This window comes from Xyrauchen texanus, chromosome 30 (assembly GCF_025860055.1).
Source record: "Xyrauchen texanus isolate HMW12.3.18 chromosome 30, RBS_HiC_50CHRs, whole genome shotgun sequence".
NCBI classification, from domain to species: Eukaryota; Metazoa; Chordata; class Actinopteri; order Cypriniformes; family Catostomidae; genus Xyrauchen; species Xyrauchen texanus.
The window spans coordinates 34,449,786-34,473,994 of record NC_068305.1 but is presented as its reverse complement, the minus strand read 5'-3'; the positions used below and the strand labels follow the sequence as shown (position 1 = coordinate 34,473,994).

The following is a 24,209-nucleotide window of genomic DNA, read 5'->3' as shown; positions in this document are numbered from 1 at the left end:
TTTTACAAAACAGAAGAACTATGTGAAGTATTCAGTATTGTGTTTAAGGAATGTTCCTGGATCAATACAAGTTAAGCTCTATCAACAGCATTTGTGGCATAATGTCAAAATGTCTATTACGAAAGAAAAATGTGGTTACAATAAAGCCCTTACAATGGAAGTAAATTAGATCATGCACTTTTGTTACACATGAATTCTTTAAGCTTGAAATCAAACTAGTATCTGTTAACGGGTATAATGGTTAAATCTTGTAGATTTTACTTTTTAAAAGTGTTTTTAAAAGGTTTACATTGCCAAGTTTACTTCCATAATGTGCCTCGCTCTAAAGATTTTGGCTTATTTTAAAAACTAAGGGATGAGTCAAACTTACTTTCTGTGTAATCATCATTATGCACCACTTACAATAGCTGTTGACAGAGATTAACTTGTATTGAACCCGGAACATTTCTTTAAGTGTAAAGTAGGTGTGTCCAGGAAGCATTCACCTCCCGTGGTCGACTGGGGTCAAGCTTCTCAGCAATGACTTGTAGTTGTTCATGCTTGATAAATGCATAGCTCTGCATTTTGAAATTCAAAGATATTTGTTAGTGATACAGTCAATGGTATGAATGTATTGCATAAATGCATTATTGTTAAATCCAAAACACGAGGAAAGCTATAGCCATAGGGAGATCACTTGTTATACATTTTAAAATTGATAGAAAAGGTTGATGTGTCTGTCAAAGAAATAACATTAGACCCAGCAATTCATTATGGTGCTTTCAAAGCAGCAGTGTATTGATATTATGTTAGAGACTAGTTCAAATTCTAGTATTAAGTATCTGCAATTAATTCAGCCTTAATATACAGACTCCATTTAAACTTAACTTTGTACATCATTTCAGTCTTAAAAGGGCTTTAAATTTTTGCTTTTTTATAAACATATATTTTAAGAATTTTAAGACTGTGATGACGTAATACTGCCTACAGATGTGGAGTCGCGCTGAGGGTTATTTCTTTTTTTTATCATGACAATCACAAAGCGGGTCTGATATGGCATTTCATTTATGCAAAACCAAAACCTAAATATGTCTTAAAACTGTAGGACTATTCCTGTGCTGTCTTGTAAGCACTGGAATTTCCTTTATGTTCATTAAAATCTAGCTTATTACAATGCAAGCATTTCTGAGAACTATTTGGTATGTTATAACCTGATTGAACGAAGAGTCACTGTCAGAGCAGTTGTCAGTGTAATGGCCGCTTGACTGCTCATGTTGGCTCTTCCTGTGCATTTCCTCTTTCTTCAGCTGATCTTCCTCAAATTTATTGATCAGTGATTCCACAACCACCATCATGGTCTGTTTTAGCATCTGCATCATCTGTTTACACCTAAAAATATGAAGAAAGAAAATGGATATAAAAACGTAATCTTCATTGAATTCATAAACTAATGCAGATATTTTTGCATCACGCAGTGCGAAAGCATCCAATAAAATGTTTTATCAATTGCACAAAAAACAAGGTACTTTCCTTGTTGTATTTGAGATTTTCAGTTTCAAAAGATTGTTGACTAACGTCATTGCACTAATGTAGATAGTTTTGCATTATGCAGTGAGAAACTATTATCCAAAAGGGGATATACAGACTCTGCGCATTCTTGTCTACAAATCTACAAAAGCAGTTGTTCTGAGATGCGTTTTTAAAGGTACAATTTGTTTATAACTTGGCAAAGTTTCTAAAATTGTGCCACACCTGCACAAAATGCTGAAAGAAACAGCGAGATGATGCACACTGTCAAAAATTCAGTGCAATCCTTACAGTGCATTCAATATATTTTAAGGGTATCAATCAGTATTTGTGTTGACTGTGTTCCCTGGGAATCGAACCTAAGACCTCAGCATTTCTGAACCACAGGAACTTTACACATTAAGAACACTTTAAGAAACACTTTGTAAAAGGAATAATAAAACGCACATACTGTGTAGATTCCCGTGTCTTTTTTGTAACAGCATGAACCAGGGTGTCCTGCCCCGACCCAATAGCATGACCTCCACCCTTGGTAAAATTCTCAGTTTCCTCTTCAATAACAGCTCCCAAGCTGCTCTCCACATACTCCCGCAGACACTTCACAAACTCATAGCTGATGAAGAGAGGAAGGGCACAAAAACAGGTCAAACAAACAGTAAATGCAATCAGCTTTAAACATGTGCTGGAAGAGACAATCCTCTCACTTGTGAAAGTTCTTGTCTGTTTCCTCCAAGTGAAGCAAGATTTCCTCAGCACATTCCACGGAAGGTGCTCCTGAGATTTTGTCTTTGACACTTTTCAGGAGTTCTCGCAGCAGGCACTGGAGCTCTGCCTCATCCTCGGCGGAAAACTGAGACATCGCTCTACAGGAGGTGTGATCAGCTTTTCTCTACAAAAGATCTACTGCTTAAAAAGAAAAGGTGTTAGGTGCATTTGGCCTTTAGTAACAGTAACAGGGGTGTGAATTGTAGATATGCACTTTTGCAGGGTAACAGTAACCAAAGTATCAAATACAGATTAACATTTATTTATTTTTTATCAATAACAAGATTTAAGGTTAAATTAAGTTCAATATTGATATTAATGTTTAAGGGTAAGTGCATATATTCTATCCTTTAACAGTTCAATATTTATTTTATCATTTAAATCACCCTTTTGCCTTTACTAGATTAGTATAGCTTGTCACACCACAGGACATGTATTTCCTGTCAGCTAGATATATGGAGGCAAATAATTCACTATACATACCCAGTATAAAGAGACATATCTAATACAAATAGTATTATTATAATAGTTATAGATACAATAATTCTTGTTTACGTGTGGATGTACTGGATATGTAGTTCTATATCCATCCAACTTAGTAATGGATCGGAGGCAAGCTATCTGTCATTAAATCTTATACATCAACTTGAAATGCAGATATTCAGAATTCAAGTTATTATAATAAGCTAGAAAGATACCTCACGACCGTTTCTCATTAGCATGGCTACATTTAGCATACACATGCAGATCATTTTAAACATTGCCTGACATATTTTCACACCTAACAGGAAATATCCAAGCAGATGAATTGCATTGCCTCCATAACATTATTATTTTTTTATTAGTAAAGCACATAGTTATAAATAAATCAGTTTAGCATCCGTTACCATCACCCGTTTCTATGGAAACAAGCCCAGCTGAGATGAAACGTTGCGCATACCACTTTAAAAACATCTGTCTTCTGCGTAAATAAGCTTCGTGACACAACACTATGAATACGTTCCGTGTCTAGAAAAGTTTCCGGTAGCGAAGAGTGTTAAATAATAAGATAAGAACCAAAGAAAGAGGACGAAAATGTGATGTTTGTGTATGGGACGCAGACCGAAGTCACCTGGTTTAGTCACGTGACGTCAGAATGTAGCATCACGTGATTGTTTGTTTTCCGGGTTCTGTGATTCACATGTTACAGCAGGATAGGCGAGGAAAGACCTGGTGAAATATTACTGAAATTGGAGAAAACGTAGCTGATCTAATTGCGTGCAAACTAATCATTTGAAAGGAAAATTGTATTCCCCCCACCCCAATTTAAGGTAAATAATTGTACAAATTATCGCGTATGATGGCGGCTGTTGACAGTTTCCATCTTTTGTACAGAGAAATTGCCAGATCGTGCAATTGTTATGTAGAAACACTGGCACTGGTGGGTGCATGCTACACTGTCAGCAAGGCTGTAGTATTTATGAGGGACTGTTATAGCCTGATAAGGCTTCACTTTATTCCACGACTTGTCGGCCATAGGGTTCTGAGTCAACAATATGGACAATGGGCTGTCATTTGTGGTAGGTTTAAAATTAATTAATTATTGATTAAATAATTAATAATTGATAATCACCTGTTTAGCTCATTTAATACTATTGAATGTTATGGTGATATATACACTTGCGGCCAAAAGTTTGGAATAATGTACAGATTTTGCTGTTTTGGAAGGAAATTGTTGCTTTAGCTTTGATGAGCATTCAGCTCATCACAAAGTATAGTCAGGATATTACTGATGTAAAAAAAAAACAGCACCATCACTATTTCAAAAAAGGATTTTTTATTTATCAAATCTAGACAGGCCCCAGCAGCCAGCACTCCCAACACCTTATCCTTGAGTAATCATGCTAAATTGCTAATTTAGTACTAGAAAATCACTTGCTATTATATAAAATGCTGCTGAAAGCTATTTAGTTTGTTAACTGAAGCTTAACATTGTCTTTTTGTTTGTTTTTGATTAGCCACAAAATGCAATAGACTGGTATGTCTTAAGGTCATTGTTTTGAGGAATTTAATTCTAGAAATGCCATTTCATACAAAGGTGTTCACTGCAGTCTTCAAAGACAAAGGACAACTGGCTCTAACAAGGACAGAAAGAGATGTGGAAGGCCAAAATGTTCATCTAAACATGAGGACAAGTACATCAGAGTCTCTAGTTTGAGAACTAGACACCTCACATGTCCTCAGCTGAAAGCTTCATTGAATTATACCCGCTCAACACCAGTTTCATGTACAACAGTAAAGAGAAGACTCAGTGGTGCAGGCCTTATGGGAAGAATTGCAAAGAAAAAGCCACTTTTGAAACTGAAAATAAAAAGAAATTTAGAGTAGGCAAAGAAACACAGTCGTTGCACAGCAGATATTTGGAAAAGAGTGTTAAGGATCTTAACCCCATTGAGCTTTTGTGGGTTCAGCTAGACTGTAAGGTGCATGAGAAGTGCCCGACAAGACAGCCACATCTATGGCAAGTGCTACAGGAAATGTCACCTGAGTATCTGGACAAACTGACTGCTAGAATACCAAAGATCTGCAAAGCTGTCATTGTTGCATGTGGATGATGTTTTTGATGAGAACTCTTTGATGTAGTTTGTTTTTTTTTTTTAATTTTAATAGTAATTTTTCATGTTATTAATGTCCTGAATATACATTGTGAAAGTACCAATTCCTGCAAAATCTGTACATTATTCCAAACTTTTGGCTGCCAGTGTATATATGTCAAATGTGTTCATAAATCACTTAAAAAACATAAATTACTGTTCATTAAAAACAAGATGAAGCTAATTTACTTAAGACAATATATGTACATATATATCATATTTTCCTCCTTTTTTCTATAGGTGCTTCGGAGGCAATATCTAAAGCATATGCAGAAGAACTGGCCAAAAATGGCATCAGTGTGATTCTGATCAGCAATGACATCAGTAGTGTGGCTGAAACTGCCAAGGCTATCACAGAAACTTATGGAGTAGAGGCCATTCTGATTGAGGCTGATTTCAGTCAGGGGCCCTCTGCCTGCAAACCCATCAAAGATGCCATCTGTGGTAAAGACATTGGATTCATCATTAACAGCCTGGAAGGGTCTCTAGACCACTCTCAAGACTTTATCGACCTGTCTGAAGCTGGAGTTTGGGACATTATGAATAGAAATATAGTAGCAGCTACACTTGTGTCCCACCTGGCACTACCCACCATGGTAGAGAAGGGCAAAGGAGCAGTGGTCAACATTTCCATGGGGGGATGTTCACGTCCGACTCCTAGAAAGGCTGCCCTCTCTGCATCTACGGTCAGTTATTACATTACCCACAATGCAATTTTCTATATATATATATATATATATATATATATATACATACATACACATACATACATACATACATACTGTATTTTACATAAGATATTTTACGAAATGTAATATATATCTTGATATTCATTTTGTTGCTCTGAAATTACTTAAATGGTGTTTTTGTTGTTGTTTTTCATTTATCCACATCCATAATTTCAACCATGTGGATAATTAAAATACAGTACAATCTGGTTAATAATAATCACAAAATGTTTTCTACACTGTTTTCCACTACGTAAATATAAGGGAAATGTTTTTTAATCAGTTTTATTTATATGCATTAATATAACAGTAATTGGTATTCCATTTTATTAAAACATTTTAATACATGAAAATATAATGCAGATGCTATCCCCCATAGGCCTTTCTTGATCATTTCAGTCGTGCTCTGCATTATGAATATGGCCATCGAGGAATCTTTGTGCAGAGTTTGCTGCCTTTTAGAGTTGCAGCTCAAAGACCTGAGGGCTCCAGTGCTGCTGGCTGGCTGGTGCCAGGTCCTCAAGTGTATGCAAGCCATGCTCTTTCAACCCTGGGCGTCTCTCACAGAACCACAGGATACTGGCCTCACACCATACAGGTACAAAAACGAATTTCAGTGAATTTATTCTGAGTGAAAAGCAGATCTCTTCAAGAGAGCAGAATTTTCAGTGCTTCACTGTTTCATGTTTTTTTTTTTTTTTTTTTTTTAAGTTTCGACTGGTACAGTGCATACCAGAGTGTGTATGGATGCTGGGATCTCGTTTGTTCGCACAAGCCATCTGAGAGGATCGCTTGCTCTCAGTGTGAAAGACTTGCTGGTTCTAGAAATTGATGTGCTGAGTTCAGATTTAGTTTCACCAAACTTCATCTTTTGACCATCATAGTACATGAGTGATAAAAGTGTGTTGAGACTTAAAAATGAAAATAAACCACTTACCCTGTCTCTTTACCCCAATCATACTGCGTTCTGTGTTTAAGACCTCAGAATTTCAATAAATCTGTTTGCACAATACATTTGTTTGTTTTCTAATTGGCTTGAATGATAATGATTGGATCATGATTTTGAAGCTATATTAGACTTTTAGTATTTATTAATATATGACAATTTTGTAATGTTTATGCACTTGTTTTTTTAAACTTTAATGTACTCCTTATATATTTGCAAAGATCATACATTTGAAAAAAAATGAAATAAATGGTAACAGTTGATATTAAGGTTGTGTTTGTTAACATTAATTTAACTACACTATTTAACTTCAATTAACATTTACAGCACTGATCTTCAACATAGTAATACATTTTCCACAATAAAAGTTGTATATGTTCACAATAATGCATTATGAACTAATGTGAATTTTAATGAACAAAGTGTAATTGAACATTAACCTAGATTAATAAATAAATGTAAATTTTTCAGCACACTGTATTTTAAAGATAATTTTGTAAAAATCCAAATAACTTAACAGATCTTTATTGTAAAGGGTTTAAACAATGATTCCATGCTTGTTCAATGAACCGTAAACAATTAATGAACATGCACCTGTGGAACGGTCGTTAAAACACTAACAGCTTACAGACGATAGGCAATTAAGGTCACAGTTATCAAAACTTAGGACACTAAAGAGACCTTTCTACTGACTCTGTAAAACACCAAAAGAAAGATGCCCAGGGTCCCTGCTCATCTGTGTGAATGTGCCTTAGGCATGTTGCATGGAGGCATGAGGACTGCAGATGTGGCCAGGGCAATAAATTGCAATGTTCTTACTGTGAGACGCCTAAGACAGCGCTACAGGGAGACAGGATGGACAGCTGACCGCAGTGGAAGACCACGTGTAACAACACCTGCACAGGATTAGTACATCTGAATATCACACCTGCAGAACAGGTACAGGATGGCAACAACAACTGCCCGAGTTAAACCAGGAACACACAGTCCCCCCCCTTTGTTCAGAGACGCATTATTCCATTTCTGTTAGTCACATATCTGTGAAATTGTTCAGTTTATGTCTTGGTTGTTAAATCTTGTTATGTTCATGCAAATATTTACACATGTTAAGCAGTTGAAAGTGAGATTTTTTTTATGTAAAAAAATAAATAAAAAATCATGATACCCAGTGCATTAATGTTATCAAATGCAAACTTATTGTAAAGTTTTATGTATAAGTAAATGTAACTCTGATTTTGTAATAGTTTTTTTAATTTATTTTTTTAGTTGTTTTACTCCGCAGTGATGTATGTTCTTGATTGTTGCATTGATTAGCCAGTGGTTTGTTATTGCATTGTTGCTCATTTAGCAATTGAAACATCAATAAAAAGCCTACTAAAATACCACTTTTTGAGGAAACTTGGTTTTATTTTATCATTATGTCAGTGTTCAGTTCTTGCTGTTTAGCAAAAGATTTTGAGATAGGTTTTCTATTTTCATTATATATATTTTAGTAACTGTTTACAATAAGGTTCCATTTTGTTAAAATTATTTAACAACAGAAGTTTACATGAATTAAAAGGGAATAACCCTTTTAAAGCATTTATTAATCTTTGTTTCAACATTTACTAATACATTTTTTTAAATCAAATGTTTTATTTGTTAACATTAGTTAATGCGCTATTAACTAACTTGAGCTACAATAAACAATTGCAGTTTTATTATCTGACATTAACAAACATTGATAAATGCTGTAAAATAATATTGATCTTCTTATTAATCTTTGTTCACAATACCTAATGCATTAACTAATGTTAACAAATGGAAACCTACTGTAAATTGTTACCAATTTATTATTATTAGTTCAGTCCAAAAACTTGGTGTATATTTATTTATTTGCTCTGCTGTAGAAACTATTCATGTTGACCGCCTGTGCTATCTCTGAATGCTAGGATAAGAATGTGTGAAATGTGGCATCAAATGTGGCATCTAAACTTGGTAAGAACACATAACATCTCCTCACGTAATCTCACTCATAATAACACATATCGGAAGTATAAAACGATAACTGCACTTTTGCACTAGGAAGAAATAACACAAGCGGATGCCATGACATACAGCAATTGTTTGTTGTTGTGGTTGTTCTTGAGTGGTGAGGGTTTGAGATCGATGTGGTTCCTAATCAGCAGATGTTTGAGACTGATGCAATAATCCATGTAAAACACAGTGGAGAAAACAAATGCACGCACTCAAGATTCGAGATGTAGACAAGCGGAACAATACATCCTTTTTCAGAAGAAAAAAGAAGAAAGAAATGCATATGGGTTTGTAACAAACTGCAGGTGAAAAAAGGAAGACAGAATGTCCCGTTTTCTTGAACTATCCATTTAAATAGTTGGTTTATTAATTATTTAGGATTATAAAGCTGGGCAATGGACAGGCCTTTGTAACAGAGAAGATAATGGCATGTACAGTCTAAAATGAGACACAATTAAAACCCAATTAAACCTATTTTTGGCTGTGTAGTCCAATTCTAGTTTTCACTGCTTACAAGTGGTTGGAGTCTGTACACTAATAGTGTGGACTTTCTCATCTTTGTTTTGGTTCCCCAGCTGCCGGTTTGATAGAGAAAAGAATAGAGAAAACCTACTCAGCCAATGTAACTTTCCCTCCTTCTCATAGTTGGAAAGTTAAGAGCCATTTTATCATATATAACAAATAATTTTAAAGGAGGATACATTTTAGATTGTATAATTGGATGAAAGGTGGAATGACTGAACTGCTTGCTTAATATTTTTAGTCTTAAAAAAGATACAATAAGAATACATTCTATGAGAAGTCCTTAAATGCATATGCTCATCCTAAACTTAACCGTAAACTTTGCACAGACATCTAACACTAATTCTGATGTAACCCAACCCTAATTTAACCATCATACAGATATTATGTACCAATTCAGTGTTAACTCTAAACAAATCTAGTGTTTTATTATATGATTACGAGCCATACAAGCATCTAATACATTAATTAATCTGCCAGCAATACTTCTTATAACTTCATCCAGAAATGAGCATATATGAATATATTTCCAATTCCATTATTTAATTATATATTTTGATGTATATTTTTAAGTACATGTGCTAATATAAAGCAGAGAACTTGTGTATTTATCCATTCGTAGAAATATATGACTGTTGTTTATTTTGAAATTGTATTTTAACTGCAAAACTGCGAGTGGGAACACACAGAGAGCAGTGTGCCCTCTGGCCCCTGGCAGACCGAACAGCCCCTCTCCTTCTAGGCGGATGGCTCCGGCTCTCGGTGGCCGGCAGCGACCCCTCTGTCCCCAGGCAGACGACCACGGCTGCTCCTTTGGGCGGACGGCAGTGTCGAGGACACCGCAACAGTGCATCCCTCCTCCCTCCCGGGTTTTGGCTCCACTGTAGCAGTATAAGGATGGGCAAGGAGGAGGCGGGAACCGGCTGAACAGTCAATGTAGCTTTTAATGTAAAACTCAACATAAAACAAACATAAACAAACACACACAAGTGCAGCACGGCCGCGTGCATCTCTCTCGCTCTCACACTGGCGCTTATCTTGCTCTCCCGCTAATTCAGCGCTAGCTGTGCACGGTCCATGCCCTCTTCATCACAACTATAGGCTATGTACGGCTTTACTCTTCGGGCTTCATAAGATTGTGCCCAATTTCCATGTCCTCACAAGGTGGATTGCTTCTTGTCAAGATCTACTTAAAATCATCTTCATTTGGTTGATGTTGGTGGTGGCCTGCACCTCTTTATGCTTGAATGTCATTGAGATCTTAAACCTGTTTGTCAAAAAGGTCAACGAGTGTCTCAACCACAAACAGGACTATACCGTCACTCCTGTGACCCCGGATGTCAACAGGAAGGATGTCAAAAATAAAGATCAGGTAATCCAGAACTGGATGAATCGCAAGCTGGAGCTTCAGAAGAGGGAACTTGGCAATGAGGCCAACAAGAATGTGGTGTCAGAGGACCAGAGTGCTGATATGCATGAGGTCCATATCTGATCAACAAGTTTCTGTACACACAGGCATTCACATGGTCAACTTGAACAAACAGCCATTGAACCAAGTGGCTCATGCCTGGTCAGAATGGTCCATTCCAACATCTGACAACCCCATGCTTGCTTTTTTGTCATTGATCATTTTCAGTAAAGTTTCACTCAAAGTGCACTATGCTTTGACCATCTGTTTAACAAATCAATAGTACATTGTTTTTTTAGTCTGAAAACAAACTGTATGTTTAGTTGAAACAAATTTCACATCAAACTTAAACTGTGTTTTTGTCAAATTCATCAAGTGGATTAAATTCACATTTTTATTGAAACCGTCCTCTCACTATAGAATTTCCATTGAAGTTTTCAAAACTTACACTTTACTCTGTTAATAATGTACACTACAATATTAATAATGTATTGCTAAAAATGTTTGCTGAAAATTACCTGTTTAAATTTTTTATTTCAGTCTGAAATCATACTTTTGCATAGCAAGGTTCGATAAATGTCAAACTTCTGACTTGAAAACTGTTTTATTGGCAGTTGTTACACCTATATCATTATTGTTTTATGGTTTTGTACTGTAGAAGTTCAATCAAAATCAAAAAGGACACTGTGCTCTGATCTCTGTTTAACAAATTAATTATTTATTGATGATTTATTGATTGCTGGTTCATATAGTCCTGGAGCGCATAAAGGTAAGCGGATTTGGTGTGCTGCACAGTACTGGGCTTGAGATTGGAGATTACACCACCCATCCACAACTATCTGATAAAAGAAAGAAATAGAAAGACAATTTAAAAAGAATAATTGGTATACAAGTTATGAAATAAAAATGTGGAGATGAGGAGGTGGAGGGATGCCTGGAAGAATTGGGAAGCAGTCGCTTATGTATACTTGAGATAGGATTGGCAGGTCTAGATGGGGCGGCTGTGGCTCAGGTGGTAGAGCGGGTCGGCTGCTAATCGCAGGGTTGGTGGTTCGAATCCCGGCCCACACGACTCCACATGCCGAAGTGTCCTTGGGCAAGACACTGAACCCCAAGTTGCTCCCAATGGTAGGTTAGCGCCTTGCATGGCAGCTCTGCCGCCATTGGTGTATGAATGTGTGTGTGAATGGGTGATTGGGACACAGTGTAAAGCGCTTTGGTAACCTCTGAGGTTAGAAAAAAGCGCTATATAAGTGCAGACCGTTTACCATTTAGATGAACAAGCTCACCTCTAATTTATTTTTGGAACCTCTTTTGACAAAAATGTTGGTTGAAAATCACCAAACAATTTGATTGAATTTAGTCAATCAGCTGTATGTTACAATGAGATGGTCCCTTTGTATTTGGGACTGAGAAGAATTAAATATTAATTCATTTAAAAATAATCACATCAGTGGAAGTACTTATACTATTCTATAAATGGCTGATTATTGCCTTATAGCTGATAGAGTTATTTTAATTGCATGGGTCAGAAATCTGAGTGTTGTACAAACTTTATTTTTATAGCTTTCAATCATTAATGTGACACTCCTCTACATGCGTTCAAGATCCAGTAATTTTCGTCTGCTTACCCTCAGACAACATGACATTCGTGCTCTTTCAGCAATTATGCAATCTCTGCAAAGCCAAAAAATCAAGGTCCAATTTCCGTTGGCTTCCACTTGGTATGTGGCTCTGTTTGTATCAGGAAGAGGTGTACTTCACTAAAGGTAAGTTAAATCAATATTTCATTGTATATTCTTTTCACTTTTCTTCTTTTCACTATATGAAACATTTTTCAAGTTAGTCTACATATTAATGCTCTGTGCTGAGAGAGGAGAATATTTTAGAATAAATCAGGCTAAGTGCTTAATTACTTAAAGTTAATTAACAAGCTCTCTTATTGTACTTTAGCTCTAAAGCTTGAGTAGTGTATCTTAAAAACTTTATAGTTACTAAAAGATTGTTTGTTTTAAACCAAAAATTGTTCACATACAAATTTGCCAATATCCAGAGAAGTTTCTTATTCCATGATTCAGATCTTAGACTTTGACTTTTTTCTTGCTATCCAATGCAAACCTTTGTATATTTTGTATCGATATTTGCTATTCATTTAGTTATTTATTATTTGTACCATATGTTAATGTATTGCTATTAATAATTTATTAATCACGTTTCTTATAGTTGAATCTGTATATATGTCTTTTCAATATGGTATTCTTTTCAACATTTTTGGACACAATAACATCAGAACTTGTCAGAAGGACTTATTAATAATGAATTCTATTAATTGTTCTGGGGTGGTCTGAATATGTTATTAAAGAAGAAAAACATTATTGATTAGGTTTGACATTAAATGACTTTGTCTTTTACCTGTTTTCCTTCTCTATCTTATGATTCCATGACTTTCTATTTTGTAGGAACATCTGAGCATCAACAAATATGGGAGACTGGGGATTTCTCTCTGCTTTACTAGACAAGGTGCAGTCCCACTCCACCGTCATTGGGAAAATATGGATGAGCGTTCTCTTCATCTTCAGAATCTTGGTGCTGGGAGCAGCGGCCGAGAACGTATGGAGTGACGAACAATCTAGCTTGGTCTGCAACACATTACAACCTGGTTGTGAGAATGTGTGCTATGACTGGCAGTTCCCAATCTCTCACATCCGCTTCTGGGTGTTGCAGATTATCTTTGTGTCCACACCGACTTTGGTGTACCTTGGCCATGCGGTGACAATCATTCAACAAGAAAACAAACTCAGGGAGAAGATACAAAGTCTTGGTGATGGGCATATGTTGAAGGCACCTAAATACACAGATGAAAGTGGCCATGTCAAGATTAAGGGAAACCTGCTTGGCAGCTATTTGACCCAGCTGTTCTTCAAAATCATCCTGGAGATTGCTTTCATTATTGGACAGTATTATTTATATGGCTTTATCATGATTGCTAAATTTACTTGTTCCCAATCCCCTTGCCCCTATACCGTAGAATGCTTCATGTCTCGTCCCACAGAGAAGACCATCTTTATTATCTTTATGCTGGTGGTAGCTTGTGTGTCTCTTGTATTGAATGTTATAGAGGTGTTGTACCTGTTATACACCAAGGTGGGATGTCGGTCAAGCAAGCGACGGACTCATAATATTACTTCAGCTAAAAACCCTGCCAGCTTTTCTCCTTCTTGGCAGCCGAAGTTGAGCGCTGAGGATGCTCTGATGCAAAACAAGATGAACATTCAGTTGGAGAATGGCCAAAGTCTCTGAGGAAGTTTGGATGGGGCAAAAGCTGAAAAACAATTGCTGGCTGACCATTAGATGCTGACTTCTGCATTCCAGAGATTCAGGCCACGTGCACACTAATCTGTTTAATTTTAAAACTCCATTTTCAGTTTCCTAACCTTATTAATTTTTCAAAGTATGAGGTTATGGAAAACATTTTCGAAAGTTTTATTTTTCCAAGGAGGACAACATTATTCTCGTGTGTACTAGAGGGATAAACGTAGCAAAACAATGCATTTTTTAAAAAGAAAATGTATTCGTGTGGACGTGGCCTCCAATTTGACAAAACTTTAGAATTCTAACAGGTTTTAAAGACCACATGAAGACAAAACTGGAGGCTGTTGTGGCTTTTAGTCCATGTCTGTTAGATTTGAGGACATCGATAAGCTAATGTACTCGTAAAAATTTATAAAATTTACTTTTAGCGGGTATAAATGCATTTCATATTTTGTACATTGTGTACATGCTTCTTAATGTTATGCCTTTACCTAAACCCCCTATATCTAAACCTAACCACTGAGTACAGTCCCAAAGCATGATTTGAAGCAGAAAGAATATGTTATGTACTGTATATGAGGAAAGAAATGACTTGTTGCGTTTTAGAAGGAAACGAGGGAGAGTCAACTGTTTGGCTGTTGTACCACACAACTTTTGTTAGGTCTTGAAGAAACAAAGGAATGAAGAAGCATAAAGAATCCATTTTCTTTATGGAAGGGAAATTCTGAGGAAGATTGAATTGAGAAAAGACTTGAAAAAAGAATTTCGATGAACTAGTTTTTAATGTAATCAAACTTAATAAAAGCAATTTTACAAATGAATAACACTGCCTTTATTTATAAATGTTTTGAATGTACAATAATGAATAGCTATGTTTTCTCTGCGCATGAATGCATCAATGTATGAAGAAGTCTGTAGCCACTGGTCTAGAGTCAGCTTTCACTTTGGACACATAAAAGCATAATGCTGCGACTGCAAATTAGGAGACGGATTTAGATTATGAACATTTACAAGGTTTGATGTGTGTGTGTAAATGGATATATGCTTTGCCAAAAGGTTCTTCAATTGACCCTTCACTAAGCTCTGCCCCCTTTGGTTACAGTCGCTCGCACTGTAAATCTCTGCATTTCCACCCATAGGAATGAATGGGAGATTGCTGTGAATGTCTCGCTTTTTGGCTAAATGTTCTCATAAACGGAAAGGCATATTTATCTGACATTTTTTGTAAAAGAAATTGTTCAATTACACATTAATTTGATTGAAAACTATGAAGACTGTGAATCAGAATTAAGGCAAATGATCATCAGTCACTTGAAAAGAGAAAAGTGATAACACTCCTGATGACATTAGCGAAGTGAACAGAACTGCTTATATCATCACATAACACACTCACTTTGATGCTGTGAACTCTTTATTTACTATCACCTTTACTAAGACCTGAATCAGTATGTAAATAAATTAAAATGAAGATATTAGCTTTAATTTACCTTAGAGCAAATGTAGGTGTAGTCCTTGTTGATGTTACACATGCTCATTTGGGAATGAGGAATGACACACTTTAATCCATAGTATGCTATTCTCAACATTTATTTAAAGAAAGAAAAAACACTGAATGTATCCTCTCTAGGTACATCATGTAACTATTTCAAGCGACCCAGCAACAGTTTAAAATTTTTGGGGATAATTTCGATAAAATCCCACTTAAAACTGCTCAAACGCACAATACTACCATAGGCTCTCTTTGTTAAAAGGCAAACCTTGTCAGAGTAATGGTGACTGGGCAACAGTTGCTAAGCATTGGTCAGAAACTCTTAAGGCAGTGCTAAGCGAAGGGTCAGTTGAGGGTGCTTAGCTCAAATCATGTTTCATGGCTGTGACGCATCTAAAAGCCTATTGGCTATTTATTTATTTATTTATTTTTAAAAGGGATGGGTCCTTTGATGTGTGCAACCCAAACAGATAGTATTCTTTTTTTTTGTGATTACAAAATGCATTTGACTTTTAATTGGACAGGTTTTGATACACTATGACCAGGGACAGATTAACCACTGGGCTGATTGGCCCTTTGCCCAGGGACCTCTAAACCCAAAGGGCCCCAAGCTCTAAATCAATTATTTATTTGAGATACCTATTATAAATCCATATAAATGTCAGCCTTATTTGAAATACTATTTGTTCGACCGAATGCATGCTGGACTACAACAGCACGAGTTCCAGCAATTGACTGCGCGCTCACGGAATCTGCATCTCTACAGAGAACTGCATCAGATTTACAAAACGCTTTCAAACACGAAGATGAGGTTATTATAAATTATAAAAATATACTTTTTATTAGTACATTAGTACAGAGCCGTAGGGAGGGTCGATGTCAAGTCAGAATTGAGACGTGAAGTACGCGTCTTTCAGGTCTACCGCTGCGAACCAATCTGATGCCGAACGCAGGTTAAAATCTGTTTCTGTGTGAGCATTTTGAACGGGAGATTGTGTAAAGCACGGCTGAGATCTCGCAAGTCGAAAATTGTCCTGCAACCCACCGCCTTTTTTGGATACGATGAAGGAAGTGCTGTAGAGACCCTTCTTCATCTCGGCTGCAGGGACAGGCTCTATCGCGTCCTTGAGTAGCAGAGTTGTAATCTCTGCCCGTAAGGAGCTGCCGTTTTTTGCGTGCATCGAAGTGGAGCGAATACCGCTGAAACGAGGTGGGAGCCTAGCGAATTGAACTGCGTAGCCGAGTCAGATGGTCCTGGTCAACCAGCGCGACGGGTTGGACAGCGAAAGCCATGCGTCCAAGCTCCGTGCAAGGGGTACTAAGGGGACGATCTTTTTTGATGTACCGGGTGGGGCTTTGCAGTGGGGGGGAGCAGGTAATAATGCGTCGGGAGGCAAAAATCACATCTCTGCTTGGGTGCTGAGAAAAGAGCACTTACCTTGCTCCGCGCACCTGGCAGGGGTCAAGTTAGAGACTGAGGAGGAGGACCTGTGAAGACATCTTAGGAACTCGTCAGCGCCGTCCCGCCGGGGATGGGCAGTCTCGGGTCCGGAGGTGAAGTAACTGAGTCCGGGGAACTGGTTTTTGTTGCCGGGGTGCCGGCTAGATGACCCAGGAAGTGAGGAAATAGCTCTTTTATTAACAATGTGGCAAAACAAGGATTTTCTCCAGGGGACGGAGTGGTCTTGGTACCAGCTTCGGAGCGAACATCTAACTCCTTGGGTCTTCCGTCTCAGGAGTGTTTAGGAGCCTTCCGGGTCCTAGAGGGCAGCGTGTGACGCTCTCCGATGCAGTGGCTTTCCCTCAGAAGGGAGAAAGCCATGAACACAACGTTCGCAACGTTGCCATGGCTGTGTTCTCGCAATGAGAACATAAACCATTCATAAATGCTGCCTCCATGTGATCGCAGCCCAGACACGCGAGGCAGTGCTTATGACCTTCAGGAGCGGAGAAAAAATCTGACTGACAGACGCACGCCCGCTTCCCTTTATACCCGTATGTCAGGGGGCCGGACATGCAAATTCTGCAAATTTTCATTGGCCTTTTTCAGAGTTCAGAGGTATGCGAGGCTCTCAAGAAAGACCCCTTGTGTCACTATATTCGACACAACGTCGAGTGAGTGACAGAAGGGGAACACTAAACACCATCAGGGTAACACAGGTGAAATTTTAATTATGCAACAAACATAATTAAACTACATCAAATATAACACAGACCACCCCCAAACATAGCTGATATTAGAAATAAGAAGAAACATAACTATACCCCAAAAATATAATGAAATATGAAGGAACATGCAGGGAATTCTGGGAATTCTGGGTTTTTTTACTGTAATTTAAACAATAATTTACCTTAAAAATGACATGTACTCTATTGTAAACATTATAACATTTTAACCATTAATTATATTGGAAAATCATACATTTTACATCTATACATTTTAATTTTTACTAATATATTATTACATATTATTATATATATATATATATTTTTACGTATATTTTACAGTAACTACATGTTAACCAATATTTTTTTTTTACTGTATAATTTTTACAGTCTTAAAATAAAATTATATTTTTTATTTATTTATAACATTTTTAACAGTGTACAGCTCTGGTGGAAACCCTAAAGCTCTAAAACTGAAGGATTCATTATGTTATAAAAGCTGTTGTGCATGTCAAGGGAAAGTTTATTCTGTCCATTCCTTGTTTTTAGAAATTCATGTTCAGTTATTATCCAGATCCATGGCAAACCAATACGCTGTGTCGACCCATGCTAATTAATTGCACTTTGAAATGCATTTATGTATTTATATATGAGTATGTGTGAATATGAGTGTAAAGACAGATCTTGTCTCCCATGTATGTACCTTAGTCAGAACTCTAATGTGATTAATAATTAACTTCAGGCTCAGTTTTACCCTCTAATCCCAAATATGGTCACGCCACTTTAATCATTTGTAGACGTCAAGAGGAATTTGACAGCCAACCACACACAAAAAAAAAAAAAAAAAAAAAAGATTGTGAAATTTCACTGAACTGAATTTTAGTCTGTAAACCTGATGCATGGCATTTAATTGCTTGGGAACACAGTCAATCAGGACCGGATTGAGATTGAGAAGTTGCCCCAGGTAAAAAAAAAAGTTGTTCTCGATTATTTACAAGATAATGTGCATTGTTAGGTTTAGTGTGAGGGGGAGAATTGTAACAAACAAATAGGTATAACTAAACTGATTACAATTTAACAATGTTTAATTGTACAAGTATGAGGAGTGATTTTGATGGTGTGCTGAATGATGACCTTTTACTTATTTTTATATTTTTCATTTTAAAAGTCAAACATTTATGTTGTTGAAACACTGTTGAGTAGCTCAAGGGTTGCATTGTGAAACAGCTGCTTATTGATAATTATTTTCTATAGCTTTCTCCTGTTATAACTTGGAGAAAAAAAGGTTTTACTGCCTTTACATTGATTACCAATCAATATGCTGAGATGTGAACTTATCAGTAATGGTATAATGTATTACAAGACAAAATGTCTTACTGTCCTTGTGGGAATTATTTTATGTTTAACTCAAATCCGTTTTTTGTACGCTTTATCTTAGATTTTAATGTACAGCTTTGCCTTAAACCCTTCTTATCCTTTGGAAATCTTTTGTTATTACAGTTCCTCGAGGTATTCTGGTTAGGCCTACCTTATCTTTGTATAGACAAGTTTAGAAAATATTACTTAGAATAAAAACCACACTGTATAAAGTGCAAACATGCGGTTGTCACATTAAGAAGCTATTGCTACCTGATCTGACCCTCAAAGCTAATGTTAACAAAGACAAGCTTTATTGTAAAGTGTTACCAAATTTTATTTTTATGTTAGTTTGTGATTGTACATGCAAAATTGTAACCTGATTCCTTAAATAGCTATTTTTACTGGATCTAACCCTTAAAATGTGTTTTGTTGGTGTAACCTAATACATTCAGGTTAGATAGATTTTTGACCTGAATTATGTTAACACAGTTTATTCACTGTTTACTATACAACCTTTTGTTACCAGTCTCTTTTTTAATATGACTGAATCAACCTGACTATATTAAGTTATATCAACAAAAGTTATAAACTATTATCAATAGCTTTTCAGCACTTCATAGTTCATTTTATTTAAAGGAATATTCAGGGTTCAATAGAAGTTAAGCTCAAACAACAACATTTGTGGCATAATATTGATTATCACAAAAATGTATTTTGACTCATCCCACCTTTTCTTTAAAAAAAAACAAAAGCAAAAATCTGGGTTCCAGTGAGGCACTTACAATGGAAGTGAATGGGGGCACATTTTTTTTACGTTAAAATACACACTGTTTTAAAAGTATTACCACAAGACATAAACAGTGTGTGTGTGATAACATAATTTTAGTGTTATAAAATTGCTCACTAACCATTTCTGTATAAAGTTATAGCCAATTTTAAAACTTCATTGCCATTACGATGTAATGTCAACAAACCCTAAAACCCTAAAATGACTGTAAATGTGACGATTTATATATACGAATAATACATGAGTTTTAATAGCAGAATTGAAGTGCTTTTATAAATTCTAAGCTTCACATTTGTGTTTATAAAATCTCCAAAAATGTTACTCATTCACTTTTATTGTCTCCATTCACTTCCATTGTAAATGCCTCACTGTAACCTCAATATATATATATATATTTTTTTTTTCATAACAAAAAGGAGGGAAGAGTCAAAATACATTATAATATGTGTATTATAATTTTCTTTTGGTAATCAATACTATGCCACAAATACTGTCGATTGAGCTTGAATTGAACCTGGAATATTCCTTTAATTCCAACATTCACTGATGAATTTCTTATCTTAAAAGTTTAAACAAGTTTAAAAAAGTTTAAAAAATTTCAATAAGATTCTATTTATTTACATTAGTTAAAGCATTATACACACAAACTAACAATGAACAATTGTGTTTCATGATACCCCATGTTAACAAATAGACCCTTATTGTACAATGTTGCCAGAACTTGACTAAAATCAAAACTATCAACACTTTTACTGTTATTATTCTTGGTTAATGTTAATTTCTCCATACACTTATACATTTATGACATTAAAAGATGCACAGCATATGTTAACATTACAGTAGTTATTGAGCCAACAATGATACTATATTAATAATTTAACATTAACCAAGGTTAAATGCTTTTATAGAAGCATTGTTCATTGTTTGTTCATTACACCTAATGCATACTGTACCTAACATTTACAGTAGAACCCTAATGTAAAGTGTTACCGTTTGACTTTTAAGGTTGCCTGACAAAAAAAAAAAAAATAATTCTCAATGTAACCAATCAAAATTGTGTCTTTTCCCCTCAGTTTTCTAGGAAGATAACATAGAAGAGGCACAAGTATGGGAGAGTGGGGCTTTCTCTCGAAGCTGTTGGACAAAGTGCAGTCTCACTCCACGGTCATCGGGAAGGTGTGGCTCACTGTACTCTTTGTCTTCAGGATCATGGTCCTAGGGGCCGGCGCAGAAAAGGTGTGGAGTGATGAACAATCAAAAATGGTCTGCAACACAAAGCAACCAGGTTGTAAGAATGTGTGCTACGATCACACCTTTCCAATCTCCCACATTCGCTTCTGGGTTCTCCAGATCATCTTTGTGTCCACACCAACTCTTCTGTACTTCGGTCACGTTCTGCATGTCCTTCACAAGGAAAAGAAACTGCAAAAGCTTGCCGAAAGCCATCATCCCAAATACACAGATGATCATGGCAAAATTATAATCAAGGGGAAACTGTTAGGAAGTTACCTGACCAGTCTGATTTTTAAGATCTTGCTTGAGGCTGCGTTTATTGTAGGCCAGTACTATATTTATGGTTTTGTAATGATCGCTAAGATTGAATGCTCTCAGTCTCCTTGCCCTTATACTGTAGAGTGTTTCATGTCTAGACCTACAGAGAAGACCATCTTTATTATCTTCATGCTGGTGGTGGCGTGTGTTTCTCTACTGCTGAATGTGATCGAGATGTTATACCTGATATGCCGCAGGTCAAAGAGACATCGAGGCACACAGAGTTAATTCCCTCAAGCTTTAAATGGATCCAAAATGTACATTGCAGGCACTGCAAGCTCTAAAAAAAATTGAGGCATGTATAAAATTATTGTCCATGCAAATATTTGAATTCTGTCTGTCATTTGCTTAATGTAATATTATGGGTTCAATAAAAGTTAAGATCAATGAACAGCATTTGTGGCATAATATTTATTACCACAAAAATTTATTTTGACTTGCCCCTCCTTTTCTTAAAAAAAAAAAAAAAAAGCACAATCTGGGTTACAGTGAGGCATTTACAATGGAAGTGAATGGGGGCCAAGTTTTGAATGATAAATAACCTTTTACTTAATAGACCTGTGTAAAGAAGTCAATGGAAAGGAGGAGTCGAGAACCGGCTTGACAATATAAATAATAGTTTTAATGATAAACTTAAAAAGACACAAACACACACATGACGGACATGTCCGTAAACTATCTCTCTCTCCCCGGGCGGACCACAGTCTGCCATCAGCCTGTATCCCTCTCGGAGGCTTAATTAGACTGATAAGGGACGGGGTGTGTATAATCACATCCCGGCCCCGCCCTCCGCCGTGCCATAACCTATAATTTTTTTAAAGTATAACAATATGCATGTAAACATGATGTTTGTGTGATAAAATCACACTATAAAATCACTTATTAACCTTTTCTGTGTAAAGTAACAACCAATTTTACAACTTCGATACCATGACGATGTATTGTCAACAAACCTTAAAACCCTAAAACGATTGTAAAAATTTAAATTTAAACAACTTTATAGCTCAATTAATACATGAGTCTTAACAGAATAATGAGTGCCTTTAAACCCACCCAAACAAATAGCCACTTTCATTGTAAGTGCCTCATTGTAAACTTGATTTATTCTTTTTTTTCTTTTTTTTTAAGAGAAAAGGAGGGACGAGTTTTGTGGTACTCAACATTATGCCAAATGCTGTCGATTGTGCTTAACTTGCATTGAACCCGGAATATTCCTTTAACTTAATGTTGTTTCAACCCTGTATGACTCTCTTTCTTTCATGGAACACAAAAGGAAAACATCAAGAACATTTTCACATGTCTATTTGCCATATAAAGTAAGTGAATAGTGACTCCAGGCCGTAAAGCTCCATAAAAAGTAGATAATTTTATTTATAAATTAGTGAATAATGACATAATTTTTGTTATTCCTTTAGTGCTGTTAAAGATAGTTTATAGCTCAATAAATCTGAAGTCATTAATATTAGGATCAGATTTTAAAAAGTAAAATATTTTTTATTTTTTATTATTTGCACAGTTTTTGTTTGCTTGAATATAGTTATATGAATTTTGGACAGTGTTTTGCGGTGAGTTGCACGAATGAATGCCAATAGACACCTGCATGGTGCCATTGTGTATTTCAGGTAATTATGTAAGGATTACATTTTTTATTTTTTCAAAATGTCACTTTTACTCTCTCCATGTTAAGAATGACTTATCATATGACTTTCAGTTATTATATAACATGACATGTATGAGATGCTCTTTATCTACTGTCAAAACAGTACATAGTTCAAACAACATTTCCTTTAATAAAGTAAAAACCTACAACATATTCTGTCATCATTTACTCTACCTCATGTTGTTATAAACCTGTATTAATTTCTTCTCCAGAACACAAAAGAAGATGTTAGGTAGAATAATTATTTTAATTATATCCTTTATAGTTCAATTTTATAACAGTCTCACTGTTATAAACAGCGCTCCACATCTGGCTAAATCATTTTCTTCATCATGGAATTATATGAGAGAATTGTTGATTTGTGAAGATACTTGTAGTATAGGCCTCTACTGTAAAGATCATACAAATTTTAGTACTTGTAAATTCTACTTTTAAACTTAAACCATTTTCATGTGAACTGGAGATAAAATGTGTAAATAATCTGTTAAAACTGTGATAACGCATCTGTTGTTTTTTCTTTAAAGTATTGCTTGACTAATAAAGTACGATAAGACAGATATTTGATATTGAGAATTGTTAGGAGCTTACAATTAATGGACATGAATAGAAATAGTGGAAGCACATAAACAAAGAGCACACTTGTAACTGTGAAAACAAAATGTTGATAAAGTTTTACACTCGTTACTGTAAGAATGACGTTTAAAAAAGACCTTTAGAAAATGTCATCTATAAATGTTAATTGTTTGTTGTTGTTTTTTTGCTATGCACAACATTAGGATTGTTTACTGCTGTTAAATATATTATAAAAGAATAAATAATATAAATGCTGTTGGTTGTATTAAGTTGAAGCGCCTTGTCTTTTTTTGTACTTAGTACCACTTCTCAAAAGCAGTGCTGAAAAATATTTTGCCCAATATGATGGTTCGCTAACTTAAGGCGCCACCATGAGGTAGCAAGTTATGAGAGCCAAAAGCAACAAACATTGTTTCACATGAACTTTTGACAATTTACTCCACGCTCAGATTTAAACAATTGTAAGCATTTAACTTGCACTTTCGAGAACAGTCTTGTTTTTTGTTTTATGAGTATTTACATTTACGAATATTATCATCAATTTATATAATGCTAAAATATGCTACTACAGATACCATCAGACTATAATCATGCCATACAAAAGTTATTTTTGTACACACAAATCTACCCAAATTTGACATTTAAGAAACATTAAAAATGGTCTTGTAGTGATTAATTATTACTAGAAGCAGTAGAAGCATAGATGTAGAGTAAATGTAAAGAATTCTAAAATGGGGTGTTATAATGATTGCTTCACTTACATTTACTATAGTTCCACAGATGTAGCC

The 24,209-nt window shown here is 35.7% G+C and overlaps 4 protein-coding genes across 5 annotated transcripts in view; 3 read left to right on the top strand and 1 right to left on the bottom strand.

Annotated features, from left to right (window-relative positions):
* LOC127624396 (protein broad-minded) overlaps positions 1–3,372 on the bottom strand; it is a 69,541-nt gene extending 66,169 nt beyond the window's left edge. The window contains exons 1-5 of one of the 2 annotated variants that reach the window (XM_052099210.1): positions 3,159–3,372; positions 2,211–2,409; positions 1,958–2,119; positions 1,191–1,368; positions 486–557 (exon numbers count right to left, since the gene is read on the bottom strand). In XM_052099210.1, the coding sequence (XP_051955170.1) occupies positions 486–557; positions 1,191–1,368; positions 1,958–2,119; positions 2,211–2,365 (567 nt within the window). In that variant the 5' untranslated portion in view covers positions 2,366–2,409; positions 3,159–3,372. The remainder of the gene's footprint in view (positions 1–485; positions 558–1,190; positions 1,369–1,957; positions 2,120–2,210; positions 2,410–3,158) is intronic. The other variant, XM_052099211.1, reaches the window with a different exon arrangement.
* Positions 3,373–3,450: 78 nt separating this feature from the next.
* LOC127624261 (inactive hydroxysteroid dehydrogenase-like protein 1) lies at positions 3,451–7,943 on the top strand. Its single transcript, XM_052099003.1, has 4 exons — positions 3,451–3,830; positions 5,145–5,590; positions 6,012–6,230; positions 6,344–7,943. The coding sequence occupies exons 1-4, from the start codon at positions 3,608–3,610 to the stop codon at positions 6,413–6,415; spliced, it is 960 nt and encodes a 319-aa protein (XP_051954963.1). The 5' UTR covers positions 3,451–3,607; the 3' UTR covers positions 6,416–7,943.
* A 4,192-nt stretch (positions 7,944–12,135) lies between these two features.
* Positions 12,136–14,652, top strand: LOC127624120 (gap junction Cx32.2 protein-like). Its single transcript, XM_052098789.1, has 2 exons — positions 12,136–12,293; positions 12,984–14,652. Exon 2 carries the CDS (start codon positions 13,006–13,008, stop codon positions 13,822–13,824), a length of 819 nt encoding a protein of 272 aa, XP_051954749.1. The 5' UTR covers positions 12,136–12,293; positions 12,984–13,005; the 3' UTR covers positions 13,825–14,652.
* A 3,715-nt stretch (positions 14,653–18,367) lies between these two features.
* LOC127623572 (gap junction Cx32.2 protein-like) lies at positions 18,368–23,633 on the top strand. The gene is made up of 2 exons (XM_052097959.1): positions 18,368–18,455; positions 20,711–23,633. Exon 2 carries the CDS (start codon positions 20,745–20,747, stop codon positions 21,414–21,416), a length of 672 nt encoding a protein of 223 aa, XP_051953919.1. The 5' UTR covers positions 18,368–18,455; positions 20,711–20,744; the 3' UTR covers positions 21,417–23,633.
* Positions 23,634–24,209: the final 576 nt, after the last annotated feature.